The following is a 24597-nucleotide window of genomic DNA, read 5'->3' as shown; positions in this document are numbered from 1 at the left end:
TCTTGGAGACCATAAATTTGAGGTTTAGAAAGGTTTATTTGCCCAAGGACTCTTAGCCAGTTAGGGCCAGGAATAGGATTAAGTCCCAGTCTCATGACCTATCCACACCTCACATGCTTCTTTCCAACACCAAATGTTGTTAAACCGGTACACAGAAATTCAAGTCACTTTGGATCAGAAGGTACAAAAACTCTTACCTTGTTTTTGTCCTTTAGGTTTTCTAAACCTTTAATCTATCCTAGTATATAACATAGTACAGAACAGAAAGGCAAACGCACATATTAGAGAGGAAACACCTGTTCATAAACACAGGCTTGGTTTTCACATGATCAGAGGCACTCACGAACACTCAAGCACCAATGCTTGACAATGTGTGGGAAAACCTTGCCTTTTAATTTATAAACCTTGACTCTGACAGGTGACATATTAATAGTAACTGTTTATAAGTATAGTGTGTATTTCTAAGAATTTATTAACTTTATTTTTTAAAATTCCTTTTAGAATTTATACATGCAAACATTAAGCACAATAGTGACTATCAGTGTCAAAAGGGTTATCAAGTATTTTACCTGATAATATGCACCTGTAATATTAGGTTTGCAATGTAGTATGTGACTATATAACATGTGCCTCTCTGCTATTAATAAGCACTAAGTTCTGCCAGAGCAGTGTGGATTAGGCCAAGTGTAGTTAGTGGAGTGAAACCCACCTAAGAAGATCAACATCAGTTCCACCAAAAAGCAGTCAATTTGATAAAGGATGGTCAAAAACGGGAAATCTTCTAGAAATAGTTCAATCAATGTTTATGTTTTTGAAAAATGATTCATTAAATTTCCTAAGTGTTCTCATTTTTTAGCATCACCTACACTTTCAGATAGTGTCCTCGTTTTGAAACAGTCAATTCCAGAAGAAAGCTCTGTGATCAACATGGATCATAGTGACAAGGATCTATGCTAAGCTTTGCCTCCTCCTTTGTCATCCAAATGCTACAAATGACTTTTGTTGCTGTTCTTGTTCTAGATACTTCTGGACATAGTGTAAATACATCTGATATGTATCCAATGCCCAATACCTTAGAATATGGAAACAGAACTTACAAAATAATTAATGCAAATATGACTTGGTACGCAGCAATAAAAACCTGCCTGATGCACGGAGCACAGTTGGTCAGCATCACAGACCAGTATCACCAGTCCTTCCTCACTGTTGTCCTCAACCGGCTAGGATACGCCCACTGGATTGGACTGTTCACCACAGATGTAGGTATCCTAACTCCCTTGAGACATCCTTGAATAATTAAGTTTAGCATCTACCTCCTTCGTGATCTGGCCACTGAAATTAGCACTGAAAAAAAATCTCAAAAATAATAATAAATATAATACTTAAATAATTGGTTTATGCAATTATTCGACCAAGCTTATGAGCAGCCTATGACTACAAAATAAGAGTGCACACCTCTTTAGGGTAAACACCCACTTACCTAATGTCTGGAAATCAATACCCTTCAAAGGTTCTCTGAAAATTTCCAAGTACCCTGATACTGCCTTGCATGTGCACTGGAACACGTCTGAAACTCACGCACTGCATTTGGGAATTGGTGGCATTTAATGAATCCCCAAGAAAAAAATGAATCATTCTTCTTGTCTAGAAATGTGATTATTAATTAGTTCAGTACCCCTTATAATTAAGCACTTGAGGTTTTATTTTCCTCTAGGGATGTGGTTTACAGAATACATTATTTTCTTTTTGTTTTGTTTTGTTTTGTTTTGTTTTGTTTTGAGACGGAGTCTTGCTCTGTCGCCCGGGCTGGAGTGCAGTGGCCGGATCTCGGCTCACTGCAAGCTCCGCCTCCCGGGTTTATGCCATTCTCCTGCCTCAGCCTCCCGAGTAGCTGGGACTACAGGCGCCAGCCACCTCGCCCGGCTAGCTTTTTGTATTTTTTTTTTTTTTTTAGTAGAGACGGGGTTTCACCGTGTTAGCCAGGATGGTCTCGAACTCCTGACCTCGTGATCCGCCCGTCTCGGCCTCCCAAAGTGCTGGGATTATAGGCTTGAGCCACCGCGCCCGGCCTCAGAATACATTATTTTCATTTTTTAAATAAAAATATTGTACACTCAAAGTAGCGAAAAGTACACTAGTCTATCCAGACCCCTAGTTCTACTCCCTAATGTTAGTAATTGTGAACACTGTCCTGCATGCCATCTAGAAATTTTCCATGTATACACATATATATTCGTGTAATGGAAGAATGTGTATATTGTTTTTCAAACACAAATGAGATCCTATTCTACATGCTGTCTTTAAACTTGCTTTTTAATTTAATATATCTTTTACAATTTCACATGTCAGCACATAAAAATCTCGTGAATTCTTTAGAACACGGCATGTAAGGATGTACCACAACTTATTAAACCATTCTCCTGTGAATAGGCATTTGGGTTCTTCTCTGTTTTTCACAGTTGTAAACAATGCACATGAAATATCCTTGTTCCAGTAGGATAATTTTTTAGAAGTAAAATTGCTGCGTACACTTTAAATTTTGACAAGTACTACCAAATTGCCCTCCAAGAGTTTGCACCAATTTACATGCCAACCACAGCATGTGATAACGTCTAATTTTTTCACATCCTTGCCAACACCAGGTATTCTCAAAATTTTAATCCTTGCCAGTGGGAGAGATAAATGAATGATATTTCATGATGATTTATTGCATCATGTAGTACAGAATGTTTTAACTTTATGTAGTCAATTTTGCTTTATGGCCTCTGGATTTTCTATGACTTAGAAAGGTTTTCCCCACACCAACAGTACAAAAAAATTTAACCAAGTTTTCTTTAACATGTTTACATTTTTAATTTTATGTTTGAATCTTTGATCAATCTGAAATGTATTTCACTGTAAAAGACAAGGTACTGGTCCAGTTTCATGCTGATTGCTTACTAGAAAATCATAGTGGCAGGGAGCCAAGGATTCCTAGAAATCAAAAAAGATCTGATTTGTGGCAGATACTCCTGTTTGTCAAGCTGTATTCACAGATGTCCTAGCCCCTCTTTAAACAGGTGTGTGAAAATAGCAATCGATGTGGGAATTGTAGTATGCTCAGATAACACTGGATGATGCTGCCAGCAGTCATGGCAAGGAAATGATGGCTCAGTTTTCCTCCACAGAATGGTCTTAATTTTGACTGGTCTGATGGCACCAAATCCTCTTTCACTTTTTGGAAAGACGAGGAGTCCTCCCTCCACGGTGACTGTGTTTTTGCCGACACCAACGGACACTGGCATAGCACAGCCTGTGAGTCATTTCTGCAAGGTGCCATTTGTCATGTGCCCCCTGGTAGGTACAATTCTATTCAACTCAAAAATATACCCTATGTAACTACTGTATGCAAGGCACTGTGCTAAGCAAGGGATATGAGGATGAGTATAGTAAGAAGTCTCTGTCTTCAAGAAGCCTCTGGTCTGGTGGGTGATGTAAAGAAAAACAGAACTACAAAATGATACAAGAGAGGTAGCAAATGTTATGGGGGTTATCAAGAAAAAGAATGCATTGTATCCATTTGGAGAAAGGTAGAAAGGATTCTTGAAGGACACGGCAGTGCAGATGGGCCTTGATAAACGAATGGGTTTAGATGGGTAATAATGGGACATGGAAAGGCATTCTGAGCAGAAAAGCTGGATGAAAATGGGGAAGGAAGACAGGACTAGGATTGTATGAGGCAAAGCCGATGTTGGAATTTGTCTGAATGCAGGTTAGGTGTAAGGGAGGGGTGGGAAATTGGATGAGAAACATGGGCTTCAAGCATGTGTGGAGGACTTTGAGGATTCATGTTTAAATCAAAGATTGATAGGATTCCAGAGCTACAATAAGATGATGGTGATACTGTTTGGATATTTAGTAGATATCTGGCTCTGCACTTTACATAATATCTCATTTACACTTAAAGTTCACCTGGCCTAACCCCTTTATTAAAAATGAAATGTAAATTCAGAGCATTAAATAGCTTCCTAAGTGTCTCAAGCTGTCCATCACCAGTACCAAGAGTAGAAATCAGGTTTCCTGCACAGAATTCGCTAACACAAGCTGGCCTCCTTTTAAATCTCTCATTTAGTAAAAGTGCATGTATTTACTTGCATTCTGGGTACTGTATCAAATAACATACAAATTATATATCTTTAGATCAAAACAATTCAGATTAAATGTAAGTGATAGCCGCATATATCTTGGAAAAGCTAATTGTGCTTCTAAAACACCATAAAAGCTGTCCTTCCCCCTTTTTTTTTTTTTTTTTTTTTTGTTAGCTTTTGCCTTTTCTTGGAATCTTGTCCTTTCAATAACAATGCATTTATTGAATGCTTAAGAAGTGTCAGGCTCTAACTCATTGAAACTTCTCAACTTGTAAGGAAGGTGGCTGTGTGGCATACACCAGTAATCCCAGCACTTTGGGAGGCAGGAGCAGGAGGACCTCTTCAGACCAGGAGCTTGAGACCAGCTTGGTTAACACAGTGTGACTCTTTCTCTACAAAAAAAAAAAAAAAAAAAAAAAATCAATTATCTGGGCTTGGTGGTGTGTGCCTGTAGTCTGCTACTTGGGAGGCTGAGGCTGGAGGATAACTTGAATCCAGGAGTTTGAGGCTGCAGTGAGCTATGATTGTGCCACTGCACTTCAGCCTAGGTGACAGAGTGAGACTTTGTCTCTTAAAAAGTTTTCTGTAATTAAAAAAAATATTTTTAAAGGTTTTGTTGTTAGCTCTCCTTTATAGATAAAGAAACCAAGTGCAAGGTAACATGCCTATGGCCACGCAGCTAGTAAGTAGTGGAGCCGGGATCTCAGCATGGATGTGTCTAACTCTCATGCTTGCTCTCTGAAATAAAGTCTCCCTGGAGTTCCCTTATTTATTTTATGTTATGCTACATTATGATACTTTATTGAATGCATTATTTTCTTTCATAGGTTTATTAGTGGGTAAGGACTTTCAAATCTGTGATACACAGCACTGCATGAAATGCATACATTTGGAAATCTCTTTTGCCAGCGTCAGTCAGCTGCCACTCTCTCTGGGAGTCATAGCCCCTGCTTGTTCCAACCTTTAGGATGCTAATTGTAAACATGAAAGAGCCACCCTCACCCAGGCAGCACCCAAACTAAGCCTACAAAGCTGTGTATTAGCATATTTTGTTATGTTTAGGTAAAGATTCTTTCTGTCAGAAATGCTATAAACTGGTCCTAGTTTTATAATCATTTACATGAAACCCAATCTTTTGGAGTATTACCATGGAAATCTTGTTACATATATTTATCTTGGTCTTTTATAGAGGTAATGTAATATTTATCTCAATAAATAAACCCAGTCACAACTCTGAAATCATAACTGGTTTTTCTTCACAGAAACAAGACCGTCTGAACACCCAGAGTTGTGCTCAGAAACATCTATTCCCTGGATAAAATTTAAAAGTAATTGCTACAGTTTTTCTACAGTCCTAGACAGTATGAGTTTTGAGGCTGCTCATGAATTTTGCAAAAAGGAAGGTAATTGTTTTTGTGATGGTAAAAATGCTTTCATGTGCTCCTTCTTGCCATTTCAGTAAACAATGTGGACTTTTTTATTCATCCCATTCTTTAGTGACTTTAGAAGCAACAAAAACTATTGAAAAAATAAATACTATTAAAATTTCTTGTTTGGAGGACAGTTACTATATGAAACAATGTCTAGTGTAGAATTTGGAAACCTAAGATGATGTCTCAGCATACTGCACTTTCTGAAGAAAACATTCCTTTTGCATGCATTTGCATTATGAATTTTGAATGTTCCCTAAAATTAATATTCTATGCCTTAACTTCTGAAGTGCAAGCTTGTATCTTTTAAAAAATTTGGTTTTACTTTTTTAATTTAAAGTATCTTATTTACAATGGAAATTTTCACTTTTCAAAACCTGAGCTTTATAAATAATGGTATAGGAAACATTTTTTAAAGTATATTTATGTGTAAACACAAATATTCCTTTTCTACTTGTCTCTCTTATAGGTTCTAATCTTTTAACAATCAAGGATGAGGCTGAAAATGCATTTCTCCTAGAAGAGCTGTTTGCTTTTGGTTCTTCTGTCCAGATGGTTTGGTTGAATGCTCAATTTGATGGTAACAGTAAGTGATTTGGGTAGAGGAGAGGACATAAATAAATACATGGTTGTTAAAGCTGATGATAATGGCATCTGTGAGCCAGAAAACTCTCCTTGGATACATTTTCTGTGAAAAAAAATAGCATGAAGCCTAAAGCCATTTCTTCCAAAAACAACATTGCAACCCTTTTCTCTATACTCTTGTCTTTTAAAATAATCCCAGAACACCAAAAATAAAAACAAACAAACAATAACATGTTTATCTTTATGCTTAGCAGGAGGATGCTTGACTGGAACTTTGTGTTCACAGACTTAGTCACCGCATACCAAAACCATATTTACTTGAAAATATCCCAGGTTTCTAAATGTTATAAAAGCACAATAGAGTTATGGAAATGTTTCCATGATAAACTGTGCTGTTAGGATTCTGATTTGTTACTCATAAAAACCAGAGTTTATAATAAAATGGAATCATGGTATTCTTTTCTTTATGTAATTGATGGTTATTGAAAGGTACTTGTGAAGAAAATTATTTTAATTGGTATGGAGAGCTTGTTATAGTGGTGTACCAAGGTGGGGGGTGAGCCTACCCTTTCGAGGAGGAGTATTTTAATCACCAACATTGTTCAGAATTTCAAGCAGATGGTGATAATAAAAAGCAGACCAACTTTTAGTTAGCTGTACTGTTAGTTTTAAATTGTTTTCAGGCAATACACTATTGCCCACACATGGGATGGACTGTCCTACCGCCCCTACCCCTTTGGTATGTGGCTGGCTTGCTATTAAAGAAATTCACTGTAAAATCTTTTTAGAAAGCGAGCCATTTTGTAATGATGAAGATGTTAGGACTTCAGAGGATTTTTCTTGACTCAATTAGTTTTGTTTATCAAATGATTTATTTAAATTGATTGTATATATATGGAATATTTCAAAATTCAAACTGTCACATTAAGAAACATGATAACCTAAATGACCTAAATTAGAACACTGTACCTAAAATAAAGAGGCAACTTTATTAATGCCTACCTTCTGATGTTGAGTACATGACTATATTTACTGAGTTGAATGTATTAGTTCAAGAGTCTCATTAAATTCAGGGGCTGCTTTTTATGGTTAATTCCAGTCATAGTATGTTTGGTAACTATGCACATAATTCATAATGAGTCAGCAATTTTCTCACAGATGAAACCATAAAGTGGTTTGATGGAACTCCCACAGACCAGTCAAACTGGGGCATTCGGAAGCCAGACACAGACTACTTCAAGCCCCATCATTGTGTTGCCCTGAGGATCCCGGAAGGATTATGGCAGCTATCCCCGTGTCAAGAAAAAAAGGGCTTTATATGTAAAATGGAGGCAGGTAGGTAAAATCAGAGAGTAATTCTTCATTTTGATTCTACCTTAACTAATGTGACTGATTTCTTCAGCATTTAAAGCTTTTAAAATCCAAGTTTAGAGAGGATTCAGATAGATTCTGACATTATTGTCGTGTTCTGCACCAAACAAGTCAGAGAATAGTTCAGCTCCTTCTTTCTCTGATAGGAGAAAAAAAAAAATCATTATAAATCAGCTAAAAGACTATGCTTTTTCTTGGGTCCCCCTGGTTGATCACCTAATGGGCAAAAAAGCATTTTCCCTCAAGCAAATACAACCAGGAATGTAAACCAGCAACCTTCATTCTGGTGACTGCTATTCAGAATGCTTAAGGTTTATGTTTGGTCTCAGGCAATATAATCTAGGCTTTTGTTGTTGTGTACATGTACATGTAATCTGTACATTTGTTGTGGACAAGGAGATGTTATTCTCTGTTGCAAGCATAATGTGTCCTAAAAGTCACATTCTAACTTAATCATGAGCAGCATGCTTAGTGTTTAGTATTAAAAATAAACAATAATTTTAGAAATCTAAGCTAGAAACTTCTAGTCAGTTGCAAACAACCAAAGAGAGTTTTAAGATAGGGTGTTAAGTAGGATCACTGATGGTGGGAAAATGTCTATAATAATTACAGCAATTTCTAGATGTCAGTATTATAAAGTAGGGATCGCTGTAGCCTGGACTACTAGAGAAGGCTGCAGACATGAGGTTTTAGGATCCCAAAGGATGAAGAGAATTATAGAAGCTGGAGCAGAAGAGGAAAAGGCCCAGCCTGATTAAAGGCAGCAACTAAGAATGTATTTCAATTAGAGCAAAGGGCTCACGTTAGGGGGTGATGGGAATAAAATTGGACAGTAACGTAGGATCCTTTCACAGATAGTGCCAGGCTAAAGAGCTGAACTTTGTGGTGGAAGAGACAAACCCTCTATGTGCTCTGTAGACACCTGTGATGAAGTAGAACTCATGAGGCTATGAAGAGAAACATTTGTAATTTGAGTAATTGAACTAGGAACGAAAGAGGAGGGGAGAAATAGGAAGAGAGAATCACCGGCCTTGGTGACTGATCTGATGCTGGGAATGAAGGAGAAAACACTGCAGGTGTAGACACCAATGTCTGAAACCCCCACAGTGTGAGTCTCAACTCTGCGTGAAAAACATGGCTGAGCCTGTTAAATAATGTGACCAAGTTATCACTAGCGTTTAAATATCAAGAACAAATCAGAAACACTTCATGTCTTACAGGACTTTAAAGCTTCCTATTATGCAGACGACACCTCTTTCATCCTTTGTAGCAACTTTCCAAGGTAGTGGAGCAATTTAAATATCCCCATTTTACAGATGGGAAAAGTGCCTGTCCAAACTGAGGCTACATCAAGGACTACAGAGAAAACTCTAAGTTTTCTAAGTGCTCCTTCCATGCCGCCCACTGCTTCTATTCTGAGAATAAACACTCTTAACAGTCTTTCTTAAAGATGTATCTTTATATTTAAAGTGATGGTTATCCCAAGTACACTGTATAAATTATATGACTATATTCAATTATCACTTGTATTCTGCAAATTTGGGCATCTGATATGCATCAATTTAAAAGAAGTGTCTTCATAAAAACACAATAATACATGTTTTCAACAGTTTAATGCAACGTTAAATGGCATTGTTTTTATATTAAAAGAACAAGTCTGGACCAGGTGCAGTGGCTCACACCTGTAATCCCAGCACTTTGGGAGGCAGAGGCAGGTGGATCACTTGAAGTCAGGAGTTCGAGACCAGCCTGGCCAATATGGCAAAACCCTATCTCTACTAAAAATACAAAAGTTAGCCGGGTGTAGGGGCGCACATCCGTAATTCCAGATACTAAGGAAGCTGAGGCAAGAGAATTGCTTGAACCCAGGGCAGAGGTTGCAGTGAGCCAAGATCGCATCATTGCACTCTGGCCCAGGCAACAGAGTGAGACTTCATCTCAAAAAAAAAAAAAAAAAAAGTCTGTTTTTTAAAAGTATGGTTTTGCTATTGGTAACAGTGTTTATTTTTTTCATGTCTATCAGAGTGAATGCGCATCAGTAGGACATCAAGGCACTTCTTTTACTCACAAATCCATTTCTTCTTCTTCCTCTGATTCATTCTCTGTATCTTTCTCTGGATCTTTACCTAGATCAAAAATAGAAGAGTTCACATTTTGATATAACATCTACTTAAAAGATGTGTTTTTACAGTAGGAAGTTTTAAAATAGGAACTCTCTAACTTTTTGGATGGAGAAACTGTTGCTCATTCCCCAAGGGCCCATGAGATCACAAAGGTGAGAAGATGCTGATTTAAAAATCCTTGTAAAGAGGCAGGCAGATTATCATTGCTGGACAAACTCCATATAAGATCCCAACAAAACTGTGAGTTCCTTGTGTGCAGGGTTTATATTTTACTCTATATTTATTGCAGCACAGTGCTGGAACTGAATGAAAATTTTTTGGCTTAAAAAAAAAAAGCAGGGTGTGTGTTTGTGAGCACTAATAACAGTGATTACAGTAAATCAAAGGTCAGCAAATTTTTTTGTAAAGGGCCAGCTAGTAAACATTTTAGACTTTGGGAGCCATATGGTCTCTATCACATGCCATTGTAGCACGAAAGCAGCTGTAATGATACATCAATGAATGAGTGTGGCTAAGTTCCAGTAAAACATTTTTTATAAAAACAGGTGACCCAATTTGTTCCATGGGTCATAGTTTGCTGATCCCTGTGTAAGTAATGACGTATTTTTGCTGAATTAAAAGAAAAACCTCATTTTAATTTTTGTATTTGATCTTAGATATTCACACTGCAGAGGAGCTGCCAGAAAAAGGTACGTTTGATACCATACAGAACATTTTGATTTTTCTTAGAAATAATAAGATAGAAAGCAACTGTATGACAGTATCTACATTACTTCATCGCCATTGACATTTTCCTTTAAAAAAAAAAAAAATCTTCTTTCAGGACCAAGTCACAGCATCATTCCTCTTGTGGTAGTCCTGACACTCATAGTCACTGTGGCCATTTGCACGCTTTCCTTCTGCATCTACAAGCATAACGGTGGTTTCGTCAGGAGACTTGCAGGGTTTCGGAATCCTTACTATCCTGCAACCAACTTTAGTACAGTACATTTAGAAGAAAATATTCTCATTTCTGATCTTGAGAAGAGTGACCAATAATAATGAGGTCAGAGAATGCCCCAGCCACCAGGGTGAGTAAAGAAGACTAAACAGGACTCTCATCTGCCTTTCCCTTTACAGCCCACATGCTATTAGAATGTGAATTGGGTCACCATTTTAATTATTCTTGAAGTGATTACTGGTTTTGAATTTTAACCAAATCAGATGGGTTTTGATTTATTCATTTCCCTAAACTGTGATCCATTCTTAAAAAGGAGAAATTATGCATTGGTTATTTTTCAGAAAGACAAGAACTATTAAAAGAAACTCCCTGTTGAAAATTCTCAAATCAATATGAGTAATAGTTTTTGCATTAATGTGTCTCTACTAAAATTTGGGGGATTAGAACTAATCTGGTATCTATTCAGACATTTACCCACACTCATACCATTAAGAAAGACAGAAAAAAGCAAAAAGCAATTAATCTTGTATATGAGAGGAAAAGGAAAGGGCTTCTGAGAGGATTCTTAGTTGTTTTTTTTGAATTCACTTTTAATAGCAGGATTTGGAAAACACTAATATCTATGCTTAAGGATCACAGGTTCTGGGCTCTCAACTGATATGTAAGGTGACATTCATTTTTATTAGGTCTAACATCTCAAGCTAAAGGAGAAGAAAAAGATCTTCTTTTAAATGGCAAAGACCTTCATTAGCAGCACACTTTTATAAACAACCATATAGTTAAAATGTGGCCTTAAACCTTCAATTACTAAATGATTATTAAGTTGGATATTTTAAAATGTCTTATAGATAAGCTTAAAATAATATATTAAAACTTTAACAGTTGTACTGTTAAAACTCATGGACTTTCTGAAAAACTAAAGATACAGAATAATATCTAAGACTCTTAACAACTGGAAGATATAAAATGTAACTTGGATTTAAAAGGGAAGAGCTAAAGATCTGAATTATAGTCTCATTAGAACCAGACAGACGATTGTTGAGAAGTACTAAATAAATTAGTAATCTAGATATCTTTATTATGTAAATGAGTTTAGGTGTTCTATTTAATAAGCTATTTTCTGGGAACCATCTCCTTTTATATTAGTCTAGTTAGTGTAGATGGTAAATAATGATTATGATACTGTCTGTAAATAAAAAATTATAGATTTTATTTTCCTTTATTAGTTCCTTATAAAGAAAACAGCTTCATAATCAATATCTAAAAATGTACTCATTACATAACTGTTTATTGGATTTTATCAAGAAAAAAGTGTGCTGGACATGGTGGCATGCACCTGTAGTCCCAGCTACTTGGGAGGCTAAGAGAAGAGGATAAACTGAGCCCAGAAGTTGGAGGCTGCAGTGAGTTATGGTTGCTCCACTGCACTCCAGCCTGGGCAACTGAATGAGACCCCAACTCAAAAAAAGTGCTGTTCTAGAAACAGAGATGCTAAGGTGAGCAACTTGGGGTAAGGGCTATCTTTCATGGCACTTATTTTCTAATGAGGGAAAACTGACAGTAACTCAGTAAAGAAATGCATATGCAGAAAATAGCAAGTGGTTATGAAAATGAAGTAAAGTTCCATGATAGAGAGAAGCTGCGGGCTCTCAGGGCCTCCCTGAGAGTGTGCATTTTAATTATTACAACCAACTGCCTCAAAACCAGTGGCCACTAGTCACAAGGGGGAGCTCTGAGAGAAAGTATGAATTAATTTCTAGGAGGCAAACCATCATCATTAGAAATACAATTTGAAGAGCATACCACTAAGAATGGAATCCTTGTGGCCTGCAACAGTTAACCCAGCTTCCAAAAGCAGCTCTTCGCTACTGTTATAATTTACACACTGAGACAGTCTACTTCCATAATTTTTTAAGTATTGGAACTTCATTTTTTAAAAGATATTATATTATGTGGCAGTTGCGTATTTATGACTCAAAAGAATAATTGGCTTGAACTCACCAGATGGTATAAAAGCCCAATTTAACAATCTTTTGAGTAGAATTAAAGTTCTGTTCTTTTCAATGGACTTGTAAAAACTGCTAATCAACCAGCCTTCCTGTCAAGGTATATAGTCACACATAATAATTTGACAAAATACACCGTTCGGAAAGTGATTTTGCAGAAATAAGCTGTATTGCTTGTCAATGCCCCATGCTTTGGTGTTTAGTATTGAACAACATCTCCAGAGAATCTGGACCCATGGACAGATCACACACTTCTTGCCATTACCGAATTTGCAGAAATAGTACTAAAGTATTCTGCTACATTTATATATATGCAATTTTTTTGAAACTTTTTTCACTTTTTTTTTTTTTTTTTTTTTGATGGAGTCTCGCTCTGTTGTCATGCAGGAGTACAGTGGTGTGATCTCGGCTCACTGCAACCTTCGACTGCCTGGTTCAAGAGAGTTTCCTGCCTCAGCCTCCCAAGTAGCTGGGATTACAGGCGCGCACCACCATGCCTAGCTAATTTTTGTATTTTTAGTAGAGACAGGGTTTCACCATGCTGGCCAGGATGATCTCAATCTCCTGACCTCGTGATCCACCCACCCCAGCCTCCTGAAGTGCTGGGATTACAGGCATGAGCCGCCGCACCCAGCCTCACGTGTATTTTTAATCTGAACTAGATTTTGTAGCTATAAGACGAAAAGAAAAAAAAGTAGCAGGTAATGGGTATATTATACACTATTTTGGTGATGGTTACACCAGACTTTACCACTACATACTGTATTTATGTAACAAAATTACACTTGTAGTCCTTACATTTATGTCAAAAAAGCAGCAGGATCACAAATTCACACATAGTTAATGTGCCCTTTCAAAAGTCAATTATTTTCTATAACTAATTTGAGCATCTTTGTAGACTCTGAGTAATGGAAATTCTTGGGTTTTTCCATTTAACAGTATCTTGGGCTCTTACAATTACAACAGTCTTCTTTCAGGTTTAAATGTTTACTGAATGTTCACTTAAACATTGTCTTTTGGAGTTTCTTTACTCTTTTCAAAACGGTGGTTGGATATACGAGAACTTGCTGTGTCCTGATAGTGTTGAGGGGAGAAGGTGATAACTTACTGTGGATGTATGTTAGCTGATGTCCACTGAGAATAGCTGTCTGGCTTCACTCTTGGGAATTCTGCTAGACCTGCTGTTAAGTCTGCAGTTGCTTTAATCTGTAGTCTGTTCTCTTTGATTTGGCCTCATTCTGGCTGTCCCTGGTGCTGTCTTATCTCTTGAGAAGTGACTGTGTCTCCTGTTGAATTCCCTATTTGGACACTGCAGTTCTTGGCTACAAGGCAGTCACTTCACCCCTGCAGTGGTGAGATCCTATTAGCTACCATTAGCTACTCTTTTAGTACAGAAAGGCGAAATGCCCTAGCAAACAATCCCACAGTCTTGGTGGATTAACACAGCAAAGGTTTTTTTCTCACCCACACCTGCATGGGCTGACAAGAGGACTTTGCTCTATTCAGTCATTCATGGGTCCATGCTCCTCCTATATAACCAGCCCTCTGTCTCCTAAGGCCTGGAGTCCTCCATGGGCCTCCAATCTGGGGCTGACAGAGGATGTTAACTTGAGACCCATCTTTGATTCATTATGGAGCTTCCACAGGCTGTTGAAATACATCCTCTAAGTCAACAGTCTTCAAACTGGGGACACATGCCTTAGGAATACAGGAGCATGGGTATTTTAAGAAACTTAATTTCCAGAATCTTCATGTGTATTTTTTCTTATAACTGATTTGCCTGAGAGCACCCGTGGTTCTTCTTTCCCACCTCTCTTTACACAAATGCCTTTCTCTACCTTTAAAAAGAAAAAGAAATGGCTTTCATTTCAGATCTTACTATGGGAAAATCCTCCATGGCTCCAAAGAAAAATATTCAAAGTATTGATGTCAGTGAAGCTTCTTTTAATAAAGAAATCATAAACTCATTCTGTAGATCCTCATGTCTTTTTCTGTGTTAGAACATTTTTCTGTTAAAGTTGAAGCAATGACTTAGAAATGAGTTATTTTGCCCCATGTTCACATTCTGAATTAATATGTATTATACAGTGGAACAGTTGGAGTGCTAACCACCTTCATTTGAAAATTTATCTCATCTATTACCTGACTATTGTCAGAAAACAAGTTATAGAAAAAGTCTGGTGAAAGCAAAGTGAAGCGTATGTTGCCAAGAACCTAACATCTTATGTTATCCAGAAGAAAGTCCCAAGGCTTGATTTATCTTAGATTTCTATGTGAGTTGTGAGGATCAGTATTAACAGCCTTCTTTGAACTGAAAAATGAATTCAGACCTTTTCTGAACTTTTTTTTTTATTTGGCTCATTGGTTTGACAACAAGGATTGACTTTACCCATTAAGTTTTATGATGAACATTTTGTGTTAATTGAATGAACTAAATCTGCTGCTCTTGTGTTCTGATTAAAGCTTGTAATATGATAAAGGCATTTTAATAGAAAAATAGTATTGACCGAACTATAATGAATTGATATTTTACTTTTCCCAGCCTTCATTTGTATATCAGGTAAAGCAAGGTGCCTGTAAGTGAAAGAGTAACAGGCATAATGAACAGTTACTTGAAGGGTCTCAGTAAAGCCTTTGAATTTTACTTGTAGGAAATTGACATGAATCATTCTAATGACTGGGTAACAAATCATTTTGCAAGTAGGGTGCTTCCAGTTCTTTGCGTTACGAAAAACTGAAGGAAGACATAATCAAACAGTTAGTTGATAGATGATAAAAAAAAATTTTAATGTAGAATCAGTGATTTTTTTTGGCACCTATCAGAAAGGAATTCAAATAATAGAGGGATATTGTTATAACAAACCTCCTTTTAGTCCCATCTACTTATTTAATATGAACAAAGTTTCTATGTTAAGATAAGTTAGAGTATGCTGTGGAAACAAACCCTGTAATACTAGTGGTTAAAAACAAAACTCAGAAGTTAATTTATTGATCATGCGAAGCCTGCTATGGTCAGGACACTTGCCTCCAAGCAGTAACTCACAGGTCCAGGCTGTGTCCTACCTCCAGAACATGGGGCTTCCAGTGCCGCTATGGCACTAGAGAACTATTAAGTTCCTGGGTTTGGGAAGAAACACGTGGCACTTCCACTCGTGTGTCATTGGCTGGAGCTAGTCACATGACCTAAGCTAACTGAAAGGAAGTCCAGGAAGTCTTCTGCTTTGTGTCCTCAGGAAAGACAGGATAACTGACTACAGTTAGCACCAGCAATTTCTACCAGAGTTTCTCAGCATGTATACCTACAAAAAAAGGAGAGAACAGAATTGATGCTGAAGCTTGATTTATACTGGCAATTTTTAACTAATACTAATTAATTTTTATCTGTGATACATCCATTTCATTAAGAGATCCATTTGCTATCATTTTAGTTTGACATATACTGATCTTATTTTAATCTTTGTAATGTATTTATTTTGTTCTGATCAATTGTATACTAACAATAATTGAAATGACAACTCAGTGTAGAAGAAAATGTATAATACTTAGAGCCTATGTTCACAGGGACTTCTTAAAAAATAATTTTAATTTATATACATATTTTTACTGCAGGAAAATATGATAAGGTAATGAATAAAGTATTTCACAAATAAAAGTATATTTCATTAGGATAAAATTCTGCAGGGGAGTTGGAATGGAAATACAAGCTTAAAAGAAAGTAATATCTCTGACTGCTGAAGAGGTTATTTGTGTGTATTTCTATTTTTAAATAGATTATGATAGAATTCAAATTGTTGTAGTATCTCCAGTCAAAGGAACTTAGGCTTCTTGAGAAAGTAGTTGATTGCAGGTCTAAGGCAGGAAAACACAAGATGAAACTGGAATATCTTGTGATGGCAGAAAACAAGGAGGTGCTCACAGAAAGATGGGGCATGTCCAAAGGGCACAGGAACCAACCTGAAGGAGTTCTCCAGTGGAAATGTTGGAACAATTGAGCAAAAAATAAAAAATGATAATATTGGATTATAACCCATACAATACATATCTGTGTGTCCACACTGATGTAAACAATTGAATGAGTGAATGAAAAGAATGAAAAGAAGAAACAGTTCTTCTCCCCAGTAAATTCCAATTAATAGATGTAGAAGAAATGGGAGAAACAAAAATCACTATCAGGAAAACACAACAGTAATAGTTGTTGTTGGCAAGACCTACAAGTTGGTGCAAAAGTTAGGGGGTGAATGTTCGAGGAAAAACAGAATATTTGCATAATCTTACAGTATTCCCCCCAAAATAATCACTAATTACAAAGGGAAGGTAATAACTTTACAGTAAAGAAACTTCTTTAATCAAGGGATCAAGGTTAACAGAAGCAGTAATAAGCCACATCAGCATCATGTACCCCTGGTATGGCACTGAGGAGGGCACATGACTTCTTTGGTATCCTCCCCAAAATGTGTAATCTCAACTTAATCATGAAAAAACATTAGACAAATCCAAGTTGAGGGACATTCCACAAGATAAATGATCACTTCAAAAGTGTCCAGGTCATGAAAGGAAGGAAAGATTGAGGAAATGTCAAGGATTGGAGGACACTAAAGAGACATGACAACTACATGCAAGTTGAAATCCTAAACTGGATCCTGGAACAGAAAATGGACTTTATGGGAAAATGGGAAAGTAAAATAAAGTCTGTGGCTTAATTGATAGTATTGTACCAGTATTAGTTTCTTTGTTTTGATGATTATACCATGGTTTTGTGAGATATACCATTAGAAGAAGCTGAGGGAGGCTATACAGGACCTCTCTGGACTAAGTTGGCAATTTTTCTGTAAACCTAAAATCATTTCAATATAAAAAGTTAACATTTAGCTATGATATTATTCCATTGGCTATATTAAAAGGGTGATAAGGCACTTTTATTTTTACGCGTCATTATTTATAATATTCTGAAAATTGCATCCTAATTATAAAAAATTTTGGCTGTCAACTTAGAAATTCGTGAAGCGAAATGCCTTCTTTCACAATTCTTTTAGCAATTTTGTATGCTAGCCAAAAAGTTTGAGGACCACTGCTATATGACGTTTTTTTCTCTCCTGTCTCAGATGAGAAGCAAGGCAAAACCCTGTGTGTCTCCAACTTACCTAACACACCATCCGCTATAGGATTAGGACCCAGACACATCTTGCTGCAGGCCATGCTGACTTCCATCTGCTCTCTTTTCTCTGCATTCTTCTTTTGTGTCACTTCCCTGTCTTATCAGTACTTCTAATTCTCATACTCCTGCTTATCCCCTACAACCTTATGCCTTAGTATTAATAGGGTATGGCAGGGAAAAACTCACTTCATTTCCATTTTGTTCTTAGAGAAGAAAAATTGGGAGACATTTCCAAAATGGCATGTACATCATGATTCTTATTGCCAACATTTATTAGAAACTTTGACTGTAGTGATTATCAAGATACATGCCTGGAATATTTATTACCTCTTTCCCCGCCTTTCAAAATGAGGATTTAGAGCAGGAGTTGGCAGGGCCAAATCCAGCCTGCAGCCCATTTTGGAAATAAGGTTATGGGGACACTGCCATTCCGCATTCACTCACATACTGTGCATGACTGCTTTCATGCTTCCATGACAGAGCTGAGTGGTTGCAACAGAGACCGAATGGCCTGCAAAGCCTGAAATACTTACTTTCTGGACCTTCACAGGAAGTTTGCCAACCCCTGATTTAGAAAGTGAAAACCTAAATGCGGAAGTCTTACATACTTTAACGTATCTTAGCAAGCACTGTAATGTTAATGTATATGGGCAGCACTTAAAATATATCAATAAACAATTCTGATCAGTAAACATTTATTTAGAGCCTATTGTGGCCCAGAGAGTGTCCTGTGCTCGGAGGTTATAAATACCAATAATACCCCATCTCTCCCCTCATGGAACTCAGTCTCAGGGAGAGGAATATGTAAATGGTAAGTGCAATGCAATGTGACATAAATAATATCAAGAAGAAGAGAATCAGAAAAAAAAAGGAGAGGAGACTGATGAATTCTGTCAGAAGGCTTAACAAGATAAGTAATATGTATTAAATTGTAGGAAATGTTAGATAAAACAGCTTTCTTTAGTATTTTTTGAGTTAGAAAGCAAGTTTTTAGCTTGGGGTCAGAATACTTTTAGAGAAAAATTTTAAAATGTGCCTAAATCTAAAATTCTGGATTTAAAACAGTGAAACTATGCATGTGCCTCTAATACCTAATGACGAATTCTAATTGCAGAAGAATGCCAACAACTGAAACCACAAAATGAGCCCTACGTATACCAGTGACCTTCTTTATTCAGAATTAATTAACACAAGCACTTGTTTCTTGCAGAGCACTTTGCTGTAATTTAGAACAAATTAAGGGAAAAAATCATTCAAGTGCTGTTTTCTTCACACCATGAAGTAAGCATGATGGACCAAAGTTAACTCATTTAAAATATTATCATCCATTTTTTGTAATTATGAACAGCAATATCATCTTTTTTCTTCAGAAAAAAAGACATCCTGATCTATGCTATTTTCAGCTTGTTTCCTGTGCTTCTATTTATTAATGGAAATTGATTTTTCAAGATTAATGTAAAATGTGTTTATGTTTCTCCCATTAAGTCTCTTATTTATATTAGATTCAATGTATATGTTCTGGATATTTTTCAAATAAATATATTTTTAATATAATATAGCAAATTGCAAATTGTTAAAGGACCATTTGTAATGTTTTCTCCTGGCCGCCCCAGCCCTGAAACTGTAACTTTATTATTGTCTTCGCACAGTGGTTTGTGAATTAACTTGAGCTCCTTGAGTTCCTACTTCTAAGAAATTATTTAAACTTTACTCTTTACCTTCTTAGTATACAGAGCTTGGTAGGAGCTGGAAACCTGACTCACAGATTTAGGAAACAGTGGGTTCTTGTCCCTGTAGACATCACAACTGTGGGGAGGGGGAGATAGAGAACCAGAAGACAGAACAAGGAAAAACTCACAGAAAGGAATGGGGAGGAATGGAAATGTAACAGGAAATGTTGCCTCAGCGAGTCACCATTTGGAGTTCCTGGCCCAGGAACTTTGGGTTTTGGAGTTTCTGACCCAAAATGTGGTTCTGTGGAGGCTGAGGACAAACTTCAAGACAGAGTATGCCTTAATCAATGTGCTAAGCCACTAGCTCGGGCAGCCCTTAAGTAAGGGCTCCTCTGATCAGACAAGGAATTGTTTCCTTCCCTTTTACTCCAGATGACACCTAAAGGTGCAAAAAAAAATCCGTCTCTGCACACTACCAAACAGAGGGGGCGTCTGAACAAAGCAGACCCTCCTGACCACAGGCAAGGACCAGAGAGCTTGGTGAAACTGGTGCTCAAAGTAGAAATTGCCTGTGGTTGCTGCTGCAACTTGTGCTAAATGTCCCAAGCGAAATGAAGGGAGAAGAAAGAGATATTAAGCAACAAGACCTACTTGTTTATGCATGGCTTTAGAAGATAATCTGTAATTGCATATTAATAAGTAAAGTTAATGTTACACTTAAATAATAACCTATATGTGTTACTGCATTTGAATCACTCTTATCTGACTTATTTGGTCAGGAAATCAAAAAAGTCAGTTAAAGGAAAGAGTCATAAGAATTGTTTTAACATTAAACATTTTATTTTCTATTAGAACACAAAAACATACATTTATCCATTAATCTTTTGGTGTAGGGACAATGTCATTCCTTTTATATTCCTTCTTGTTGGTTTTATGCATAAAGTGTATCTATAAGGTGTTGTTCACAATCTCCAGGTTTTAGTAAATGAAAATGGAACTCTGTCTCTGCAAAAAATACAAAAACGTTAGCAGAGTGTGGTGGTGCATGCCTATAGTACCAGCTACTTGGGAGGCTGAGCCCTGGGAGATCGAGACTGCAGTGAGCTGTGATCGCACCACTGCACTCCAGCCTGGGCAACAGAGTGAGACCCTGTCTCAAAAATAAACATAGCTGTAGAACAATTTGAGTGCAAGCCCTAAATGTGTATAATTTTCCTCAATATTTGGAGTTGTCTTGCTCAATAATAGCTCACTGCAATGTCAAATCCTGGACTCTAGCAAGCTTTCTCCCCCAGCCTCCTGAGTAGCTGGGCCTGCAGGCACATACCACCAAACCCAGCTTATTATTTAACAAAACTTCTGTATAGACGGGGTCTCGCTATGTTGCCCAGGCTGGCCTCAAACTCCTGGCCTCAAATTGTCCTCCTTCCTCACCCTGCCAAAGTGCTAAGATTGTAGGCATGAATCATTGCACCTGGCCCTATTTTATGTTTTATAATTAAACTGTATAATTACAATGTCTAGTACAATTGGCATTTACAGATTTGGGAACAAACACAACCAACTGGTGCTAAGCATATGAGGGAACCCATGGGTGGAGCAACCTGGACCACCTTATTTCACAGGTAGCTTGGCTGGTCCCACAGCACAGGGAAGTGGTAAGCTGTGGCTTCAGCTGTTCGTGTTTGAGACTTATTCCACATACAGAAAGTAAGATTTTCCCTCAGAACCGAACTCTGGAATCCACACAGAATAGATCTAAGCATAAATAAGCAAGCAAGAAAAAGAATAGCTCCCCAGGCCACCTGTCAGATTGGAACTTGATTTAACATGTCTGAAAAAGGAAATCACGGAGGTGCTGAGGAAGGGGTGGGAAGAGAAACAGTCCCCTGTGGAAGCAGGCCAGAGACAGGTGTCCTCGGCAGTTTTGGGAGAAGGGACTTGCCAAGGCTCCTAGGGTATGGCTAAATGATTTTAGAGTTCCAAGGATATCCCTGTGGTGAGGTGGGTACATTATTAGGTCATCTGCTATAAGCGCGACTTCCTTCGTTTCATTTCCATGTTCACCAAAAATCTCTAGCTAGGATTTAGGTCCTCTGTATGGGTGTGTCTGGCATTGAGAGAAAGTCTGACTCCGACTTTGAGTATGTTAGACCCCTAGGAGGATCTAATAATTTCCAGGGGTTTTTGGGGAACAGGTGGTGTTTGGTTACATGAGCACGTTTTTTTAGTGGTGATTTCTGATATTTTGGGTGCATTAATCACCCAAGCAGTGTATGCTGTAACCAATGTGTAGTCTTTTATCCCTCACCTCTCTCCCACCCTTCCCCCTGAGTCTCCAAAGTCCATCATATAATTTTTATGCCTTTGGGTCCTCATAGCTTAGCTCCCACTTATGAGTGAGAACATACGACGTTTGGTTTTCCATTCCTAAGTGACTTCACTTAGAATAATTGTCTCCAATTCCATCCAGATCACTGCGAATGCCATTACTTCATTCCTTTTTATGGCTGATTAGTATTCATATTACACACACACACACAGATATACACACATATATACACATTATATATATATTTTATATATACACACAGACACACACACACACACAATTTATCCACTCATTGATGGGCATTTCAGCTGGTCCCACATTTTTGCAATTAAGAATTGTGCTGCTATAAACCTGCGTGTATAAGTTATCTTTTTTGTATAATGACATCTTTTCCTCTGGGTAGACACCCAGTAGTGGAATTGCTGGATCGAATGGTAGTTCTACCTTTAGTTCTTAAAGGAATCTCCACACTGTTTTCTATAGTGGTTGTACTAGTTTATATTCCCACCAGCAGTGTAAAAGTGTTCCCTTTCCACCACATCCACACAAACATCTATTTTTTTGTATTTTTTTGATTATGGCCATTCTTGCAGGAGTAAAGTGGTATTACATTATGGTTTCGATTTGCATTTCCCTGATCATCAGTGATGTTGAGCATTTTTTCATATGTTTGTTGGCCATTTGTATATCTTCTTTTGAGAATTGTCTATTCATGTCCTTAACCCACTTTTTGGTGGGATTGTTTTTTCCTTGCTAATTTGTTTGAGTTCCTTGTAGATTCTGGATGTTAGGCCTGTGTCAGATGTATATATTGTGAAGATTTTCTCCCACTCTGTAGGTTGTCTATTTGCTCTGCTGATTGTTTCTTTTGCTGTGCAGAAGCTTTTTAGTTTAATTAAGTCGCATCTATTTATTTTTGTTTTTGTTGCATTTGCTTTTGGGTTCTTGGTCATGAAGTCTTTGCCTAAACCAATGTCTAGAAGGGTTTTTCCAATGTTATCTTCTAGAATGTCTATGGTTTCAACTCTTAAATATAAGTCCTTGATTCATCTTGAGTTGGTTTTTGTAGAAGGTGAGAGATGAGAATCCAGTTTCATTCTTCTACATGTGGCTTGCCAATTATCCCTGAACCATTTGTTGAGTAGAGTGTCCTTTCCCCACTTTATGTTTTTGTTTGCTTTGTTGAAGATCAGTTGGCTGTAAGTATTTGGCTTTATTTCTGAGTTCTCTATTCTGTTCCTTTGGTCTATTCCTTTGTTCCTTTGTTCCTTTGTTCCTCTATTCCTTTGACTATTTTTATACCAGTACCATGCTGTTTTGGTGACTATGGCCTTATAGTATAGTTTGAAGTCAGATAATGTGATGCTTCCAGATTTGTTGTTTTTGCTTAGTCTTGCTTTGGCTGTGTGGGTTCTTTTTTGGTTCCATATGAATTTTAGGATTTTTTTCTAGTTCTGTGAAGAATGATGGTAGTATTTTGATGAGAAATGCATTGAATTTGTAGATTGCTTTTGGCAGTATGGTCATTTTCACAATATTAATTCTACCTATCCATGAACATGGTATGTGTTCCCAGTCATTTGTGTCATGTATGCTTTCTTTCAGCAGTGTTTTGTAGCTTTCCTTGTAGAGGTCTTTCACCTCCTTGGTTAGGTATATTCCTAAACATTTTATTTCTCCTTGTAAATTAATAAACTGACATTGTGATGTCCTCCTCAGTCTCATGTATGATTTTGTTTGGGCAGTGGCAGCTCTGGAACATTGCTATAGGAGGTGCACAGGTGTGGGCAGTCTCACCAGAAAGGGGGTCTAGACCTGAGGAACTTGTCATGGTGCAGTGATTCCACAACAGTGACACCAGGCTTTCTTAGATGGCAGAACAGTCATATACTGGCATTACTACATCTACCTCAGCTTTTGCAGGTGTTTAGTTGAGTAAGCCAAAGCATGGCAGCCCCTGGTCCAGAAAAGAATTATGTTTCTGTGACTTGAAACCAGGAACCATGCCTGGGGCATAATGGTGATCTTTAACTTCCAACCCATCTCCACACAGCCTTCCTTTTCTTTGAAGACAACTAGGCCACTTCTACCAGCTCTCATCTCTCTTATTTCATGGTAGTATTTGAGAGATCACAAATCTATTTCAAGCACAGTTTTACAGATGACAACAGAAGACTTAGAAATATTCTTTGATTTTGCCAGTAATACATGGCTAATTTGTGACAATACATGAGAACTAATCTCATGATTCCCAGTTCTGATCTGGGTGGCTTGCAGTGTGACTGACCCCAGAGCACTGCAAGAAAGGAGGAGGTTAAGAGGAATGTGGGTCATGGTAGACCAGGGATAATGAAAGAGTCTATGCTATCAGACCATAAAATCAGAGAAAGGGAAAGAGGCTTCTCACCTGAATCAGATACCTGGGAAGGTGAGATATAGTTGCAGTTATGCACTGGTACCCAAATAGGTCTGTGGAATAGGAAAGAAGCCCCAAGGAGAGTTCTGAAGTGCGGAGTTAAAGGAAGGGAGTACAGAAGGGAGAATCAGGAACCCCAGAGGATACACAAAATGCCTGACAAACAATTAAATGCAAAGTTCCCCATTTGATTTTACTGATGGATCTTAGGAATTGCCAAACTTCCTCCTACGGCCCTGGATAGTAGCAAGAACTGGGTTGCTTCTGTTTTGCTTCATGTTTCTAGAGACTGATGCATTCTTATGAAAAGCTAGTGATTTGCATCCAACCTGATCAAAGATATAAACAAACAGCCCTGCAAGTCACCTAATCACAGGTTAAAAAAAAGAACTTTAAAAGAGTCTTTTTTCACTAGTAATAACTGGAAAGTAGAAAAAGG

General features: G+C 37.5%; 1 protein-coding gene across 2 annotated transcripts in view; it reads left to right on the top strand.

Moving 5' to 3' along the window:
• Positions 1-20370, top strand: part of PLA2R1 (phospholipase A2 receptor 1) — a 127229-nt gene extending 106859 nt beyond the window's left edge. The window contains exons 24-31 of one of the 2 annotated variants that reach the window (XM_026447757.1): positions 1021-1259; positions 3168-3336; positions 5390-5530; positions 6027-6143; positions 7301-7477; positions 10293-10325; positions 10460-10706; positions 19843-20370. In XM_026447757.1, the coding sequence (XP_026303542.1) occupies positions 1021-1259; positions 3168-3336; positions 5390-5530; positions 6027-6143; positions 7301-7477; positions 10293-10325; positions 10460-10674 (1091 nt within the window). In that variant the 3' untranslated portion in view covers positions 10675-10706; positions 19843-20370. Of the gene's footprint in view, positions 1-1020; positions 1260-3167; positions 3337-5389; positions 5531-6026; positions 6144-7300; positions 7478-10292; positions 10326-10459; positions 10955-19842 lie in introns of those variants that run through there. The other variant, XM_023217506.2, reaches the window with a different exon arrangement.
• Positions 20371-24597: the final 4227 nt, after the last annotated feature.

The sequence above is a fragment of the Piliocolobus tephrosceles genome, chromosome 11 (genome assembly GCF_002776525.5).
Source record: "Piliocolobus tephrosceles isolate RC106 chromosome 11, ASM277652v3, whole genome shotgun sequence".
NCBI lineage: Eukaryota > Metazoa > Chordata > Mammalia > Primates > Cercopithecidae > Piliocolobus > Piliocolobus tephrosceles.
This window is presented reverse-complemented; position numbering and strand designations above follow the sequence as displayed.